We start from the raw sequence: 17,498 nt of genomic DNA, 5'->3' as shown, positions 1-17,498 counted from the left end.
AACTCAGATGAGTTATGAAGATGGATGGCCCTCTCAAAAAGAGAGGAAACACATGATTAGTTAAAGAGCAACCTCTCACAACTCATGAACCTCCAAGATGTCACCTCACTCATAGCTAAATGATCAATATATATTTAAAAAAATGATTGGTGTTTGTTTTATATTCCAAGTGAATATTCCAAGGGAAGTTTTCTCATACATTTGTAACTCATGGTCCAGGGGACTCTTTCCACAAAGGGATTCTACCCTGGATTTACATCAGCCAGGTTTATCTTGAGGTAGAGGAGCTGACCCCAAAGAATAGGGTTGCACATCTTTTACTCTTTGGCTATTGATGAAACCCAGAGTAACTCTAGGGAATTTCCTTTTAAAAATTCACGAGCATTTATCTCTTTCACATACTGGCCCCAGTGTGATGATGATGATGATGGTGGTGGTGGTGGTGATGATGATGATGATGATGATGATGATAACAAAATACTTGTAGTCCAAGAAAACAAATTCCCAGGTTGGCCATATCCAAAAACATATAACTCATTCCAGATTTTAAGTCCACGACCTCTCTGGCAGGAGGTACATGGCGTGATTCATCTTTAAGTATTTGGACTCATGATTTACCACTGTATTAATCAGAGTTCTAAATTTCAGTTTTTTCTCCCTCTCTCTGTACTGTTATTGTCATTGTGAAAATTGTTCTAATTCTGGACACTTAAACTCTATCTCACATTAAAGAGAATTTTCCAGTTTCCTCTGCAACTGTCCATTTCATCATTTCTTGGAGCAATTCCATTATACTAATATATCACAATTTGTGTAGCCATTCCCCAATAGAAGGGCAACATCCTTAGTTTCCAGTTTTTGTCTGGATGAAAAGAGCAGCTAGAAGTATTTTTGTATACATGGATCCATTTCCTCTTTCTTTGATCTCTTGGGGGCTGCATGCCTAGGAATGTAGTTGAGTCAAGGAACATGAGCAACTTAATTGTACTTTGTCATAGTTCCAAGTTGCTTTCCAGAAAGGCTAGACCAATTCATATCTCCACCAACAATGAATCAGTGTGCCTATTTTCTCCTAGCTCTTCCAACATTTATCATTTTCCTCTTTTGTCATCTTTGCCAATCTAATGGTTGTGAGAATTGTTAAAATTTCATTTCTCTAATTATTAATGATATGCAAAACTTTTTTCATATAGTTATTGATAGCTTAGAACTCTTCCTTTGAAAACTTGAATTGTTTCTTTATATCAGTTCTTAGATATAAGACTTTTAACAGAGAAATTTACTGGAAAGATTTTCCCTCATCACCTGTTTCTCTTCTGTTTTAGCTGCATTTGTTTGTACAAAAACTTTTTATATACCATAATTTTATATAACAAAAATTGTCCATTTTATATTATCTGTTATTCTTTTTATTATTTAGTCATAAACTCTTTCCCTATTTTAGATACAAAAGGCTATTTTTTTGATTTGTGTCTAAGTCATATATTCCATTATTTGGAGTTTATTTTATTATATATGATGTAAAATACTTGTTTATACCCAGACTGCTTTCAATTCTCCTAGAAATTTTTTGTCATAGTGAATTTTCATCATTTTATATTCTATGCAACCGATTTTTCCCGCTGACTACCTTTCTCTTTTTTAATCAGTGATGGTGGAGGAAGTGAGGATGAAATGTGGTGTAAGGTGTAAGAAGATCGGAAAGGCAGAAAGGGTCCTAGATCATGAAGTTCGGCTTTGAACACTAAATAGAAGATTTTTGTATTTGATCTTGGAGATAATAGGGAGCCACTGTAGTTTATTGAGTATGAGAATGACATAGTTGGACTGGCGCTTCAAGAAAATTACTTTGGTGGTTGAATGGAGGACAGAATGGAGTGGGGAGATACTCATGGCAGACAGACTAACCAACAAGCTATTACAGTAGTCCAAGCATGAGGTGATGAGGGCCTGCACCAGGATGTTTATAGTATTAGAAGAGGGAATGGAATATATCTGAGAGATGTTGTAAAAGTGAAATTGATGTATCTTGGAAAAAGATTGTATATGACAGAGGGAGAGTGGGAGAAAATGAAGAGTCAAAGATGACACCTAGGTTGAGAACCCAGGGGATTGGGGGGATGGTGATGCTCTCAATGGTAAGAGGAAAGTTTGGAAGTTAGGAGAGTTTAGAGGGAAGATAATGAGTGCAGTTTTGGATATCTGGAGTCTCAGACGTCTACTACATATCCAGCTTGAGATGAATGGAAGACAGTTGGAGATGTGAGACTATAAGTCAGCAGAGAGGTTAGGGCTTCACTGGAGAGTTAGATTTGAGAATCATCAACATAAAAATGATAAGCAAATCCATGGTAGATCATGAGATCTTTTAAGTGAAGTAGGTTAGAGAGAGAAGAGAAGAGGGCCCATGGCAGAACCCTCCAATACATCCATGATTGGTATGTTTGAGCTAGATGAAGATCCAGCAAAGAACACTTAGAAGGATTAATCAAATAGCTAAGAGAAGAACACGGAAAAAGTGGCATCCCAAAAATCTAAAGAAAGGAGAATATCAGGAAGAAAAAGGTGACCAACAGGTCAAAGGCTACAGAGAGGTCAAGAAGATGATGATTGAGGAAAGACCATTGGATTTGGCAATTAAGAAATCATTGGGAATTTTGTTCTTTTTTATTTTTATTTTTTAAAATTTTTTTGGTGAGGCAATTGGGGTTAAGTGACTTGCCCAGGGTCACACAGGTAGTGAGTATCATGTATCTGAGGCCGGATTTGAATTCAGGTCCTCCTGACTCCAAGGCCAGAGCTCTGTCCACTGCACTGCGCCACCTAACTGCCCTTTTTTAAAATTTTTATTTTTGGGGGGGTAATTGGGGTTAAGTGACTTGTCCAGGGTCACATAGCTAGTAAGTGTCAAGTGTTTGGTCTGAGGCCAGATTTGAACTCAGGTCCTCCTGACTTAAGGGCCGATGCTCTATCCACTGTGCCACCTAGCTGCACCTTGATTGTTGGTAATTTTGGAGACAAGTTTTGGTAAATAAATATGTTGGAAACCATATTGTAAGGACTTAAGAAGAGAATGAGAGGATAGCAAATGGAAGCCTCTATTATAGATGCCCTTCTCAAAGAGTTCAGTCAAAAGGGAAGAATAAATGTAGTTGATAATTAGTAGAGATGGAAGGATGAAGTTAGGGTTCTTTGAAGATGGGGGAGACATAGGCATATTTTAGGCAGTAGTGAGCCAATAAACAGGGAGATATTGAAAATAAGGGGTAGAGTGAGAATAATAGAGGAAGCAATCTTGTTGGAGGAAACAGGATGGAATAAGATCACTTGTGTAGGTAGAGGGTTTAGCCTTGGTAAAGAATAAGGTCACCTTATCATGTGACACAGGAGTGAGGAAGAGATAGTGGCAGAAGGCATCTGCATGATATGAGATGAAGAAGAGAGAAGAGAGAGCTCTTGACTGATAACCTGAATTTTTTCAGTAAAATGTGAGACAACATTCTCAGCTGAAAGGGTGGGAGGTTTGAGGAAGTAAGGAAAAGTTTGGAAGAGCTGTTATGAAGAATAGAATAGTGATTTGATAAAGGAGTTGCCTAGGATTGCCTAGATTGCCTAGAAGCAGTGAGGGCTCAGTTGAGGTTGTATAACCTAAATTTGTAGTGGACTCAGTCTGAAAGCTTGTGTGATTTTCTCGATTTTTGTTTAGCAGCACATATGTAGGGTGAATGGTGGTAGTGATCCTAAGTTGAGGCTTGGTAAAGCACAATCGAAGATATGATTAAGTGGGCTAGGAACTCCATGTAGGGTTGAACTCATTCATTAAGAGGTCAAGATGTGCTAGTACAGGCATGATGGTCTGGCAGAGAACTGGGGAGTTAAGATATTGGAAATCACAGTGTGGAAGAAGAAGAAGATTCTGTATAGGAAGGCAGAGGGGTGGGTGGAAAGTCCATAGATTATGGTCAGATAAGAGGATTTCAGAGTTCTTGAACACAGATGTTCATTTTGGGGCAAGAATACGGTGTGACCTTCTAGTAGTTGTATTGCTGATTAAAGGGTATGCTCAATTTATAGTTTCAAATTGTTTCCTAGAATGTTTGGACTAATTCAGAGTTCCACAAATATGCATTAATGTACCTTTCCCCCCTAAATGATAATTCCAGAATTTTTTTGTTTTTTGTTTTTTTATTTTTTTTTACTTTGGTACCTTTTCTTTACTTCTATATTAAATTTTGTCTTATAAAACAGATCCAATCAATGGGACAACTAAGTGGTACAGTAGATAGAGCACCAGCCTCAGATACTAGCTATGTGACCCTGGGTAAGTCATTTAACCCTTTTTGCCTCAGTTTTCTCATCTGTAAAATTAACTGGAGATGGGAATGGCAAACTACTCTAGTATCTTTGCCAAGAAAACCTCAAATAGATTCATGAAGAGTTGAACATGACTGAAATGACCGAACAATAGATCCAATGAATAATTAGGGCTAAATGGTCAGAGGATAATCAGTATTAGAGTTTATTTTCAGAACTTTTTTCCAAAAGAAAGAGGTGTTAAAATTTAAAACCTTACAGTTTTTTGGAAGCTATATCTAATTTTGAAGGATTTAGGAAAAAAAGCTAACAAAGAATAGCAATGGAATTTACTTGAGTGGAGATTTTATTAATTTAATTTTATAGTGAATGAAGTACTTGATTCTTGATACTTGATATTGGACGAATAATAGAATGATGTCATTAATATTTATAGTTAGTAGAATAAAGGTGACCCCCAAGGTATAATTATGAAATGGGGTAATTTTTTCCCTTTTTATTAGCAGTATTTGCTTAAGGAAGAAAATTAATTTTGAACTGAGGATACTAGTAAAAAATAAAAATGAAGGAAACTAATCCTTTCTCACTTTTTTGATAAATAACATGTGTCATTATAAAGTACCGAGAAAAGAAAATCTTTATGTTATAAGAAAGCAAAGATGAATGTAAGAAAATATCAAATTAAATTTTTATTTTTTTTTCAGTAAAAGTGAGTATAATTCAAAACTACACAGCTCAAATCATCCTTAGAAAACTTTCCCCAAACTTATAGGAAGAATTATTTTTCATTTGACTGGTCTGATTCACCTGTCAGTTTCAACTGGTGCCACCTATACTACAGAATTATGAAATCATTCAGTTTTAGAACTGGAAAGAATCTTAATAGTTATCTGGTCACTCAGAGGTTCTTAATCTAGGGTCCATGAATTTTAGAAAATATTTAGAAATATTTAGAAAATACTGATAACAGTATCTCCCTGTAATTGATCTCCATTATAATCCTATGCATTTTATTTTATGCATTTAAAGTATTCAAGTCTGAGGAAGAATTAAAGTATTAAGTATTAAAATTAAAATTAAAGCAATAAAGTCTGAAAAAGAATCCCTAGATTTTACCAGACTGTCAAAAGGGCCCATAACACAAAGAAAGTTAGGAATTCTGGGATCATCCCACCCACACCATTATTTTACATATGAGGAAACCAGAGAGGTTTGGACTTATCCAAGGTCATATAGTTTCATGGTAGTTTCAGAACAAGGTCTTCTGATATAAAATTTTGGTAAAACTAGAAAAATTATTTCTTCCCTCTCCCTCATCTCCCCCTTTCTATACTCTACAAACGGTCCCTTCTCCCACCTAAAACTCCTGGCCTTCCAAGAGTTCTTTGGAATGCCCTCCTAGCAATATTTGTAATCTTCTTTGATGGCAACTTCCATACCCCATTCTTCATTGACAAGTGGTACCCCCTCCCTTGTGATGTCACAAAGGGGAAACTAGTTAGAAACTCCTTAAGTGAGGCCTCACCTTCCTTCTGAAACACTTGGTCCTCCCTCTTCTATATCACTACAACACCTTGATGCAGAGGACATCCCAGTTATCTCAAACTTAATAACTAGAAGAGTACTTGACCTAACTTGGGTGTAAGGACACGAGGGTACATCTTGCCTAGATCACAGACCCTCCTCTTTAGGACCTGGAAATCAGCGCACCCAAGGCCTGGACCCTATGTACATTTCCCCCTCTAGAGATCTGGCTGAATCCTTGTCTTTCAGGTGGCAGTGATAATCCTAGTGTTTTTCCCCCTACATCCTCCTTCTTTACCTTGCTACCCCTTTTATTCTCCTTACCCCCAATTTACCAGCTTCCCTTGTATGAGGTGAAATGTTCCCCTAGTGAAAGGCCTATTATTTTTAGCATTATTTCCTGAAATAATTTTCCTTTTTTGGTATAATTCAATAACCATGTTATGAAATACTTAAATAATAGTTATGACTTATAACATGATCTAAGTGAAAGTACCTTGGTCAAATGTCACTTCCTCAATGAATGCTATCTCTGATCCCTCCTCCTCAGAATTCCCACCATGCTCTGTTGTTTATACTATAATTAGTGAATGATCTCATTCTACAACTAAGCATTTCATTCAACATAAATGTACTAAATACTTACTATATGCAAGGCACTGTGATAGGTTCCACTCCCCCATACAAAGATAGAAGAGAAATAATCCCTGCCCTCAAGAAGTTTACATTCTACCTTGTGTTATGGTCATAGCCTGCCCTACTGAAATTATAATACTTAAACAATTTTATAGTGCTTTAAGGTTTGTGAAGTGCTTTACAAATATTATCTCATTTGATCCTCACAATAGCCCTAGGAGGTAAGTGCTATTATTATCCCCATTTTGCAGATGAGGAAACTGAGGCAGACAGAAGTTAAAAGAGTTGTCTAGGCTAGATTTGAATTCAGGTCTTCCTGATTCCATGTCTAGCACTCTATATGTCATACTACCAAGTTGCCTCTAAGTCACGTAAGCTCCATGAGCTGTGAGATCCTGTCTCATTCTTCTTTGTGTCCCTCAAAGGATATAGGATATGACCTGGAATATAGAAAGGCCTCAACTAGTATTTACTGACTAATATAAGAATGTATTTAAATTCCCTGGCTCTCCTGTTTCTATTGTCTATCCAAATTATTTCTGGGTACCTAAACTGTATTGTACTATATTGTATCATTGTATTCTGTGAATTTTATGATCATAGCACACTGATCCTATTTTTTGGTACTGTGTGCCCTGTAAGCTGACACATTATCCATATTTATTTCATATATTGCTATTCTCTAGGTATATGCTGTTATTCTGTAACCTTCCTACCTCCTGAACATGAATTCTATGGCTATCTTCGCTTCCATATACTTAATGATTTAGAATTTAAGTCCTTGGTTCATCCACAATTATATGCAGACATTATAAAAATATTTACAGAGAACCCTTCAGGAATTTAAAATCTCATCACATTTACTTCAGAGTCAAAGGACTGTGATTTGGACAAATAACTAAACCTTTCTGGGCCTCAGCCGCCTCAACTATAAAATGAGGGGGTTGGGCTAGCTAGCTCTAAGGGTCCTTCAAACTCCAAATCTATAATCCTATGATATTACAAAGTGAGATTACAATAACTTGCATAAGCAAAAAATATTTTAATCCACATATTTCTTTGGGAATTTATAATAATTTTTATCTTTGTAGTAACAAAAATTCTCTCTTATTTTGCTGGATAGCAGTGAAAAGTGTACTTCTGGAAACTAAATTTATGATGTAAATTTGTTTTTTATTTTCAATGATGATAAAACTAAAAGATAGGTATAATGATGAGAAGAAAAAGAAGCATTTAAAATAGTTTATAAAAGTTAAAACATGTAATGTAATCATCTATTATTTATGTGTAACAAAAGACAGTGATTTTTTTTCTTTTAAAAACACTCATTTGCTCACATGTAACTGCCCTGAGATCATACTGTAAGGACAAACAAAGGTCACCAATCCTTCCAACTCCTAGTTCTTTGTCAAAAATGGACACAGTTAATGAGGTTTGTTTGGTACAGCACAAATTCTCAGATACAGATAGAGATCCTTTCAATGGTAACAAATTTGTTTGGCTTTACCAGGTCACTTAGCGATTAATAATAGCCTTGAAATGCAGGTCAGAAAGGTCATTGTACCAGCTTGCCAACACAATCTAAATGTGCAGCTAGTCCAGTTCTCCAGGCTTGGAGGCCCCCAAAACACTATGCATAAAGTAAAACAGGCTATTTTCCAACTCCTTTTTTCATATTAATAAGCAATTTTCAAGAGAAGGGTGGCAAAATGGGGGCCATGCCACTCCAAGTAATTCATTTATTTTGCAATTTAATCTTATGTTGAAAAAAAATTACGCTGCTGCAAAAGCATAGCGTGGTGATTTTTAAACGTCAGTATGTTTCATATGTAACCTTGTATGAAATATTGTATTAATACCCTTTAACAGTAAACTGTAAAGAAAAAAATTCTACAGATTGAAATAGATGTATATGTCTTTTTCTTACTTGAATTTTTTTCCCTTTTCATTCTCTTTTCCCCTACTACCTTTGAGGCAAAGGCATGGCTGATTTACTTAAAATAGGCTCACTTACTATTGTGTGTGTATGTATGTGTTTGTACCTTTAAAAGTATATTCTAAAACAAATCCTGAAAAGATACTGTGACCTGGGAAAAGTACTAAGTAATTTTCCAAACCATTTTTTATTTAGCAAGTTTGATTTAGGTATGCTACTTAAACTTCAACAAATATTTATAGAGGACCAACTAGGTACAGAGAACATTTCAGTGTTTACTGGGGAAAAATACTGGCCCTGTCTTTCAGGAGCTCACAATTCCAGATAACTCAAAACACCTAGAATTATGTCAAAATACCAGTCTCATCATGTTTATTGATTCATACTTGAACTATGTATACACGAACACATACTTGTCAGAGAAACACATGTAAAATATTTTCAATTTTTTAACTTTATTGAACATATGAGAAAGGTTTGAAATGCTTCATCTAGTTTAACATTTATTCTGTCTGTACACATCACTGAACCAAGTGTCAATCTTTTGTATGCTGGCTAATGTACAATGTCTGTTTCTTATTGATATTATTATAAATACTAATTGAGATTAAGTTGTAATAAATTATGTGTACAAAAGACAGATGCATAATTTTGAAATTGGCATTGCATATGGAAATAATGATTTGAAGTGCCTGAGTATAAAATCAAGGCTTCACATATTTAGTAGCTTAACTATCTGTTTTAGAACAGTTAAAATCACTAAGTCATCTAATCATCTAGGCAAGGTCTATTTTCATAATTTTCTTTACATTCAAAATGGCCCTTTCCTAACTTTATTGAGTAAATTGCCAGTTGTAGGCACTTTAAAAACTGTTAAGCACAATAAAAATGTGTTTTTATTTCTACACATAATGGGCCCTCAAAAGTACTTGACTGATTGCAAATAACAGAGAATTGTTTTAATGCAGGGAAGCACTGGAGGAGTTTGCAGAGATGCAGGGTCGAGAAAAGAAGAAGGCTGACTTAGAGAAGGAAGAGAAGAGAAAGCAGCACCAAGCCCGAAAGACCCATTACCTTCTCAGCACAAAGCAGGTCGGTATACCTGTCCCTGGCAGCTCTCACAAGCCACTGGAGCCCCGAGTCTGACAGAGATAAACTGGCAGGCTGAATGGGACATGACTTGTTGGAAAGATATCACAAAGACACTGCTTCGAGTTCAATTTCAGGTTTTTCTCTAGGCAAGAGCAGGCACCATGACTATTCTGTGACAGCAGCTTTGGAGAGGCAGGAGGCTGGTGCTCGCAGAAATCATCCAAGTCAGCAGTTTGATCTGCCTCTGTGATAACACAACACAAAGGGTATCACCTCACTTTCAAAACTCATTTTGACTGGTTTATTGTTGTGTTGTTGCACTTGTCTAGAACTAACAAGTGCTTAAGCTTTTTCTCTCTTTTCAATTGAGCTAATGCTGAGCTTGAGTGTCTACCCTTTCACTGTGTTTCCAAATAGGGTTTAAGGAAGGTTTTCAAGTAAAGCTTTTCCCAGATCTGTTCGCTTCAGCCAAGTTTTGCCCTTATTTTCACGGAGGAATTTGACTCTCAGATTTTGCATATTTAGGAATCACCTTAGCATTCTGGAATTTTTGATATTTCATAGTTTTAGTTTTGTTGGTAAAAAGAGAATGTTATTTTATAAATCGGATGGGTGGACCAAGATCTATGATTTTACTGGTGTTAGGATCTCCTGGGGTGAAAACTTCCTCCCTCCACTGATATACTGTAGATCTTCAAATCATCTGTAACAGATAGTCATAAAAGAGTTGTTTGGCGAACTAATGGGTTAATACATTCAAAGCAACATGTGAACCCAGGTATTCTGGAATCCTGGGCCAGCACTCTATTTATTACACCATATTTCCTCTTAATATATTATGCAAAAAAGCTTGAAGAATATGGTTTTAATAACTAAGAGTTTTCAAGATATAATGTATTTGAATGAATTGAATATTTAAAAGGAAGGTAAGAATTCACATATTATTGATTGGTAGAATGATAGAGCTTTTAAGGTTTCAGAAAACCTTAGGTTTAAGAGCCTTTAAGATTTCAGAAAAAATAGAATCAAATAATATTGGGGTTGGAAGGGACCTGAGAGACAATCTAGATCCAATCTATACATGAGCAAGAATCCCATCACAATATACCCTAGAAGTGTTCATCTAACCCTCTTTTTTTGAAAAACAGTTATCTTTTGATGTCTTTTGTTTTTATAATACCTTGATTTCTGCCTATATCCTCCCCTTACCATCCCTAGTGTAAATTTTAGAAAAAGAAGAGAATAAAGCATTAAGCTAAACTAATTAATACATTGAGGGAAAAATTGACATTTTATTCCTCACCCATGGGACCTCCTCTACCCCCATCTCTTCAGGTATCATTTCTCTTCTTTAGAATGGACAAAGCTTATTCTATATACTTTTGCAACACTAATTTTATATATTTTTTTGTTGTTGTTCTTTCCATTTACATTGTTGTAGTATTGCGGTCATTATGTTCTTATTCTATTTCGCTTTGTATCAGTTCATTTAAGTCTTTCCATGCTTCTCTGTATTGATCATATTCATCATTTCTTACAGCACAGTAATATTCCATCCCATTCATGTAATGCAATTTGTTTATCTCTTTTCCAGTTGATGAGTATCTATTTTTTTTCCAGTTCTTTGCTACCACAAATATTGTTGCTTTAAATATTTTGGTGTATGAAGTTTTTGCTTTTTTTGTCAATGACCTCTTTGGGTATATATACCTACCAGTGAGATCTCTGGGTCAAAATTTATTGATGTCTTCACTACTTTGTGATCATAATTCCAAATTGCTTCCCATAGTTCCACAAATAATGCTTTAGTATACCTCTCTTTCCCTCTACTATTCCCATCTTTTGTCATCATCCAAGATTTGTTAACTAATAAAGTGGAATTGCTATCTCCCATGACATCATTTCCATTTTGGGATAGCTCTTAGAGGACATTTTTTCTTCCATAGAGCCTACATCTGCCTTTTTAGGGCCTAGAAGAATCTTCTTCCACATGATAGCCCTTCATATCTTCAAAGAAAACTATCACGTTCCCCCTAAATATTTTCTTTTTTTAGATCAAATATCCTCAGTTCCTCCAACTAGCCCTCATATGGCGTGACCTTAAGGGCCTTTCTCATCCAGGTCATCCTGCTCTGCATATCCATCAAACTTCAGCTACCAGTACTCTAAAAATGGAACAACATGGTGAAGATCAGCATGGCCTCTGCACAAATATAACATGAAAATTCTTGAGGCATTCATATTTTTCAGCTAATTTCCTACCTCCCACAAGAGGCCTTTCCTGGTCTTCCTTCATTTCCCCTCCACCCCAACCCAATGGTAGGATCCTCTCTCTGACATTACTTCCAATTTATCCCCTATATATTTTGTGTGTACATAGTTGCTTGCATGTTATCCCCTTTAAAATATGGGCTTCTTGAGGTCAGAGGCTACTGTTTTTGCTTTTCTTTGTATCTCCAGTACTTAGTACACTGTCTGGAATATCATAAACACATAAGGAATGCTTGACACAAGATTACTAGATTCAGTTTAACAAACATTGAATGACTTCTATGTACATGGCATGGGCTGGGTGCTGGGGAGGCAAAGACAAATACTGAACAGTCCCTTTTCTCAAGTACCACACATTTCACTGGGGAGAGAACAACATACTCACAAGTAAGTAATACAAATTCATTGATTGAGAGAGAGAGAGAAAGAGAGAGAGAGAGAGAGAGAGAGAGAGAGAGACAGAGAGAGAGAGAGAGACAGAGAGAGAGAGAGAGAGAGAGAGAGAGAGAGAGAGAGAGAGAGAGAGAGAGAGAGAGAGAGAGAGAGAGAGAGAGAGAGAATGAATTAAGAGGGCACCATGAAAGATTTTATGGAGGATATGGGCCAAGAGTTATGCTTGGAAGGAAGCTAGGGCTTCTAAAAAGTCAGCAGAGAATACATTCCAGACATGATGCAAAGACATGCCTGGCAGTGGGAAATACAATGTTGTGGAAAGGGAAGAGCTAAGAGGTTGATTTGACTTGAATGGAGAGTGTGGAAATGGAAGTAATATGAAACAAGACAGGGAGAATAGGTGGGAGCCAGATTGTGAAAGATTTTAAATGTTATAGTGATTTTTTTAAAATTTTATCCTAGAGGCAATAATAGGGAGCCACAACTTTATTTTATTTTTATTTTTATTTTTTGTAAGAGTGTGATATGGCCAGATCTATGTTTTAGGAAAATAATTTTGACTCTAATATGGAGAATGAATTGGAGGGAGAAGAAGTTTAGAGACAGGAACAATTATAAGTCTACTGCAGTAGTCCAAGGGAGAGCTGATGATTTCCTATAAATAAGGGCAAGGGAAATGATTTCCTAGTAATATAATGTCCAGAACTGAGCATACTATTTGTGATATTTCCTGATCAGAACAAAGTACAATGGGATTGTCATCTCTGCAATTCTATATACTATGTTTCTTTTAATATAGAACAAGAATACATTAACATTTTTGTTTGCGTATTTTGCTGTTGATTCACATTGGGCTTCCAGTCTACTAAAACAAGATTTTTTTTTTGTGAGGCAATTGGGGTTAAGTAACTTTCCTAGAGTCACATAGCTAGTGAGTGTTATGTGTCTGAGGACAGATTTGAACTCAGGTCCTCCTGAATCCAGGGCCAGTGCTCTATCCACTGTGCCACCTAGCTGCCCCAATAAGATCTTTTTTTCAGAGAAACTACATCTCCCACATTTTGTATTTTTAATTTTTTTCCCATTCAATAAACATTTATTAAGCTCCCACTATGTTCCAGGCATTGTGGCAAGCACTGGGGATGCAAATAAGGAAAAAAAAAAAGACCCTGCCCTGAAGGGGCTTACAATCTAATGGGGGAAGACACACAAAAGGAAGCTGGAAAGCAAGAGGGAAAAGAAAGGAAGAGGCACTGGAGAGGGGAAGGGTACTTTGCACAGGGGCAAGTTTTTCTGTGGAATTGAAACCAAGCAGAACTTCAGGTGGAAAATAGAATAGCTGCAAAGTCCAGTTTCTACCCTCTATAAAGGAAGGCTTTGGGAGGAGTTTAGCATTTTATGCTCCAGCCTTCCAATCAGAGAGGAGAAAAGGCTGAGGTGGGAAGGTGTTGAGTAGCCAAGTCTAAATTAGCTGCCTGGTGCATTTTGTCCTGTAGAGTCAAAATCAAGCAGAACTGCAGATAGAAAGTGTTTGAAGAGCTGTTGTATATGAGAGGTATTAATTAGATTTGTTCTGACTGACCTCATTGGGAAAAATTAAGGGCAATTGGTATAAGTTGCAAAAGGGGCAAATTTAGGTTTGACGTAAAGGGGAACCTTTCTGACAATCAAAGATACCCAACAATGAAACAGACTGCCTCAGGAGGTGGTGAGATGGCTTTCACCGGAGGTCTTCATGCAAAAACAAAGTGGCCACTTGTAGAATATTTTGTACAGAGGGATTCCTTTTTAGGTACAGTTAAACTGGATATCCTATGAGTTCTTTCCAATTATGAGTACTTAGGATATTTATGAAATGTTTGTGGTAATGGTCTACATTCAGATTGAGGGCTTTCTTTTTTTATGATAATTTGTATTTATCTTTTTGTTTTCAACATTTACTTCCACAAGATTTTGAGTTCCAAATTTTCACCCCATCTCGCCCCTCCCCCCACCCCAAGATGGCATGCGTTCTGAATACCCCTTCCCCTAGTCTGCCTTCCCTTTTATCTCTCCCCCCCTTCTCTCATCCTCTTCCCCTTCAATTTTCCTGTAGAGCAGGATGGATTTCTGTACTCCATTTCCTGTATTTCTTATTTCCCAGTTACATGTGAACACATTTTTTTAAACATGTGTTTTTAAAACTTTGGGTTCCAAATTTTCTCCCTTCCTCCGTCCCCATCCACCCTCATTGATAAGGCAAGCAACTAAATATAGGTTATATATGTGCAGTTATGCAAAACACTTCCATAGTAGACATGCTATGAAAAACTCTATTTTTCTTAATCCTATCCCACCCCCCCATTTATTCTATTCTTTATTTTGACTCTGACCCTCCTCAGAAGTACTTGCTTCTAATTATCCCCTTTCCCAATCTGCCCTCCTCTCTATCATCCCCCTACTCTCTTGTCCCCTTCCCCCCCTCCATTTTCCTGTAGGGTAAGACAGATTTCCATGCCCAGTTGTGTGTGTATGTTATTCTCCCCTTAAGTCAAATCCTATGAGAATAAGATTCACTCATTCCCTCTCACCTTCCCCCATTTCCCCTCCACTGTAAGAGCCTTTTCTTTTCTGTTTTTTTTTGTGAGATAATTTACCCCGTTCTACCTCTCCCTTTCTCCTTTTCCTAGTATAATCTTCTCTCACCCCTTAATTTTATTCTCCAGATATGACCCCTTCATCTTCAGCTCACCCTGTGCCCTCTATCTATCTATCTATCTATCTATCTATCTATCTATCTATCTATCACTCTATCTATATCTATATATATGTACATATAATTTTTCCCCCTCCAACTACCCTAATACTGACAAAAGTCTCGTGAGTTACAAATATCATCTTTCCATGCAGGGATGTAAACAGTTCAACCTTAATAAGTCTCTTATGATTTCTCTTTCCTGTTTACCTCTTCGTGTTCCACTTGAATCTTGTATTTGAAAATCAAATTTTCTATTCAGCTCTGGTCTTTTCATCAAGAATGCTTGAAAGTCCTCTATTTCACTGAATGACCATTTTTTCCCCTGCAAGATTATACTCAGTTTTGCCAGGTAGGTGATTCTTGGTTGTAATCCTATCTCCTTTGCCCTCTGAAATATTATATTCCATGTCCTGTGGTCCCTTAATGTAGAAGCAGCTAAATCTTGTGTTATCCCGATTGTGTTTCCACAATACTTGAATTGTTTCTTTCTGGCTGCTTCTAACATTTTCTCCTTGACCTTGGAACTCTGGAATTTGGCTACAATGTCCTTAGGAGTTTTCCTTTGGGGATCTCTTGCAGGAGGTGATTGGTGAATTCTTTCAATTTCTATTTTGCCCTCTGGTTCTAAAATATCAGGGCAGTTTTCCTGGATAATTTCTTGAAAGATGATGTGAAGGCTCTCTTTTTGATCATGGCTTTCAGATAGTCCAATAAATTTTAAATTCTCTCTCCTGGATCTATTTTCCAGGTCAGTTGTTTTTCCAATGAGATATTTCACATTGTTTTCTAATTTTTCATTCTTTTGGATTTGTTTTACAGTGTCTTGATTTCTCATAAAGTCACTAGCTTCCAGTTGCTCTATTCTAATTTTTAAGAAAGTATTTTCTTCAGTAATCTTTTGGACTTCCTTTTCCATTTGGCCAATTTTGTTTTTTAGGACATTTTTCTCCTCATTGGCTTTTTGGACCTCTTTTGCCATTTGGGTTAGGCTATTTTTTTAAGGCGTTATTTTCTTCAGTATTTTTTTGGGTCTCCTTTAGCAAGCTGTTGACTTGTTTTTCACTATTTTCTTGCAAAACTCTCAGTTTTTCCTCTACTTCTCTTACTTGCTTCTCAAAATCCCTTTTGAGCTCTTCCAAGGCCAGGGGCTGATTTGTATTCTTCTTGGAGGCTTTGAATGTAGGAGCTTTGGCTTCATTGTCTTTTTCTGGTTGTATGTTTTGATCTTCTTTGTCACCAAAGTAAGATAATTTATTCTGACTCTTTTTGCGCTGCTTACTCATGATCCCAGTCAATTACTTGAGTTTTAAACTCTTTGTTAAGGTAAAAGTTGGGGGTTTGTCCAGCTGTTTTCAGAGATACTTTTAGGGACCTGAAAATTTTCAGTTCTTCCAAGGTGCTATGATAAGGGGTGAGGTGTTTTCTCTCCACTGACACAATAAGTTCCACCACACCAGCACTCCTCACCCCAGGACCACCCCTCAGAACTGTGACCCAGATCCAAGCACCAGTAAAGCAAGAGATTCCTGCCTCAGCACTAGCAAAGAGATCCCTGCAATCCCCCTCTGATCAGGCACTCGATCCCCCCTCAGTCTGTGGGCTGGTTGCTCAGGGAACAGCTGTGGCCCCTGGGGGCAGCTAAGACCTAGCTCCTTCTCTCACCGCAGTCACAGACTTTTCCCACTGACCTTCTAAGTTGTCTTTGGCGTTCATGGGTTGAGAAGTCTGGAAACCACCACAGCTGCCTATGATTCAATCCTCTGATGCCTGCTTCAGGTTCGCTGCAGCCTGCGCGCCCACACCAAACTGCGCTTCTCTCTGCGCATGGTGCGATATATCTTTCTGATCGACCATCCAGGCTGTCTTTGGCTGGAAATTTGTTTCTCTCTGTCTTTTTGTGCTTTAGAATTTGTTTAGAGCCATTTTTTATAGGTATTTTGAGGAGTTTGGGGGGAGAGCTCCAGCAAGTCACTGCTTTCCCTCTGCCATCTTGGCTCCACCCCTATTTTTAATTTTTTAACCCAAGTGTAGGACCTTACATTTATCTTTTATACTCATCTAAGTGACATTCTAACTATACCCCATCCCAGATTTTCAAATTTTAAATCTCTTTTCTTATTGATTTATTTATTTTTTTGGTTAGGCAAATGGGGTTAAGTGACTTGCCCGGGGTCACACAGCTAGTAAGTGTTATGTGTCTGAGACGGATTTGAACTCAGGTCCTCCTGACTCCAAGGCCAGAGCTCTATCCACTGCACCACCTAGCTGCCCTGTAAATCTCTCTTCTTAAAATAATCAAGTTGTCATTTACTAGTCCAGCATAAGGAAAGAGTTTTTTTTTCCACAGTGAATAAATTCAAAAGTAGGTGAAAAGGCAAAATTTTCAGATAAGAAAACTGTGAAAGGATATCTCTTTGTTTTAGTTTATTTAGCTATGCAAATCTTAAACAGCAAAGTTACCTATATTTTATGGTAGGTAATACCTCTGTCTATTGTTGAAAGTTTATATAATCATATTTTTCAAAGCCAGAACATTAACACTAGCACTAGATTTTAAAAGTCTATTTTCACTCATTTTTAGTACTGATGAAATAC

The 17,498-nt window shown here is 37.0% G+C and overlaps 1 protein-coding gene and 1 non-coding gene across 2 annotated transcripts in view; both read left to right on the top strand.

Annotated features, from left to right (window-relative positions):
• Nucleotides 1–17,498, top strand: part of SPATA17 (spermatogenesis associated 17) — a 259,479-nt gene that overhangs the window by 127,710 nt on the left and 114,271 nt on the right. The window contains exon 6 of the mRNA XM_027871578.1: nucleotides 9,379–9,502. Coding sequence (XP_027727379.1) covers nucleotides 9,379–9,502 — 124 coding nt within the window. The remainder of the gene's footprint in view (nucleotides 1–9,378; nucleotides 9,503–17,498) is intronic.
• LOC114050259 lies at nucleotides 11,646–11,750 on the top strand. Its single transcript, XR_003569966.1, has one exon. It is a non-coding gene; the product is annotated as a U6 spliceosomal RNA (small nuclear RNA).

The sequence above is a fragment of the Vombatus ursinus genome, unplaced genomic scaffold, assembly GCF_900497805.2.
Source record: "Vombatus ursinus unplaced genomic scaffold, bare-nosed wombat genome assembly UNPS02014798.1, whole genome shotgun sequence".
Taxonomy (NCBI): Eukaryota; Metazoa; Chordata; class Mammalia; order Diprotodontia; family Vombatidae; genus Vombatus; species Vombatus ursinus.
The sequence above is the reverse complement of the archived record's forward strand: the minus strand, read 5'-3'. Positions and strand labels throughout refer to the sequence as shown.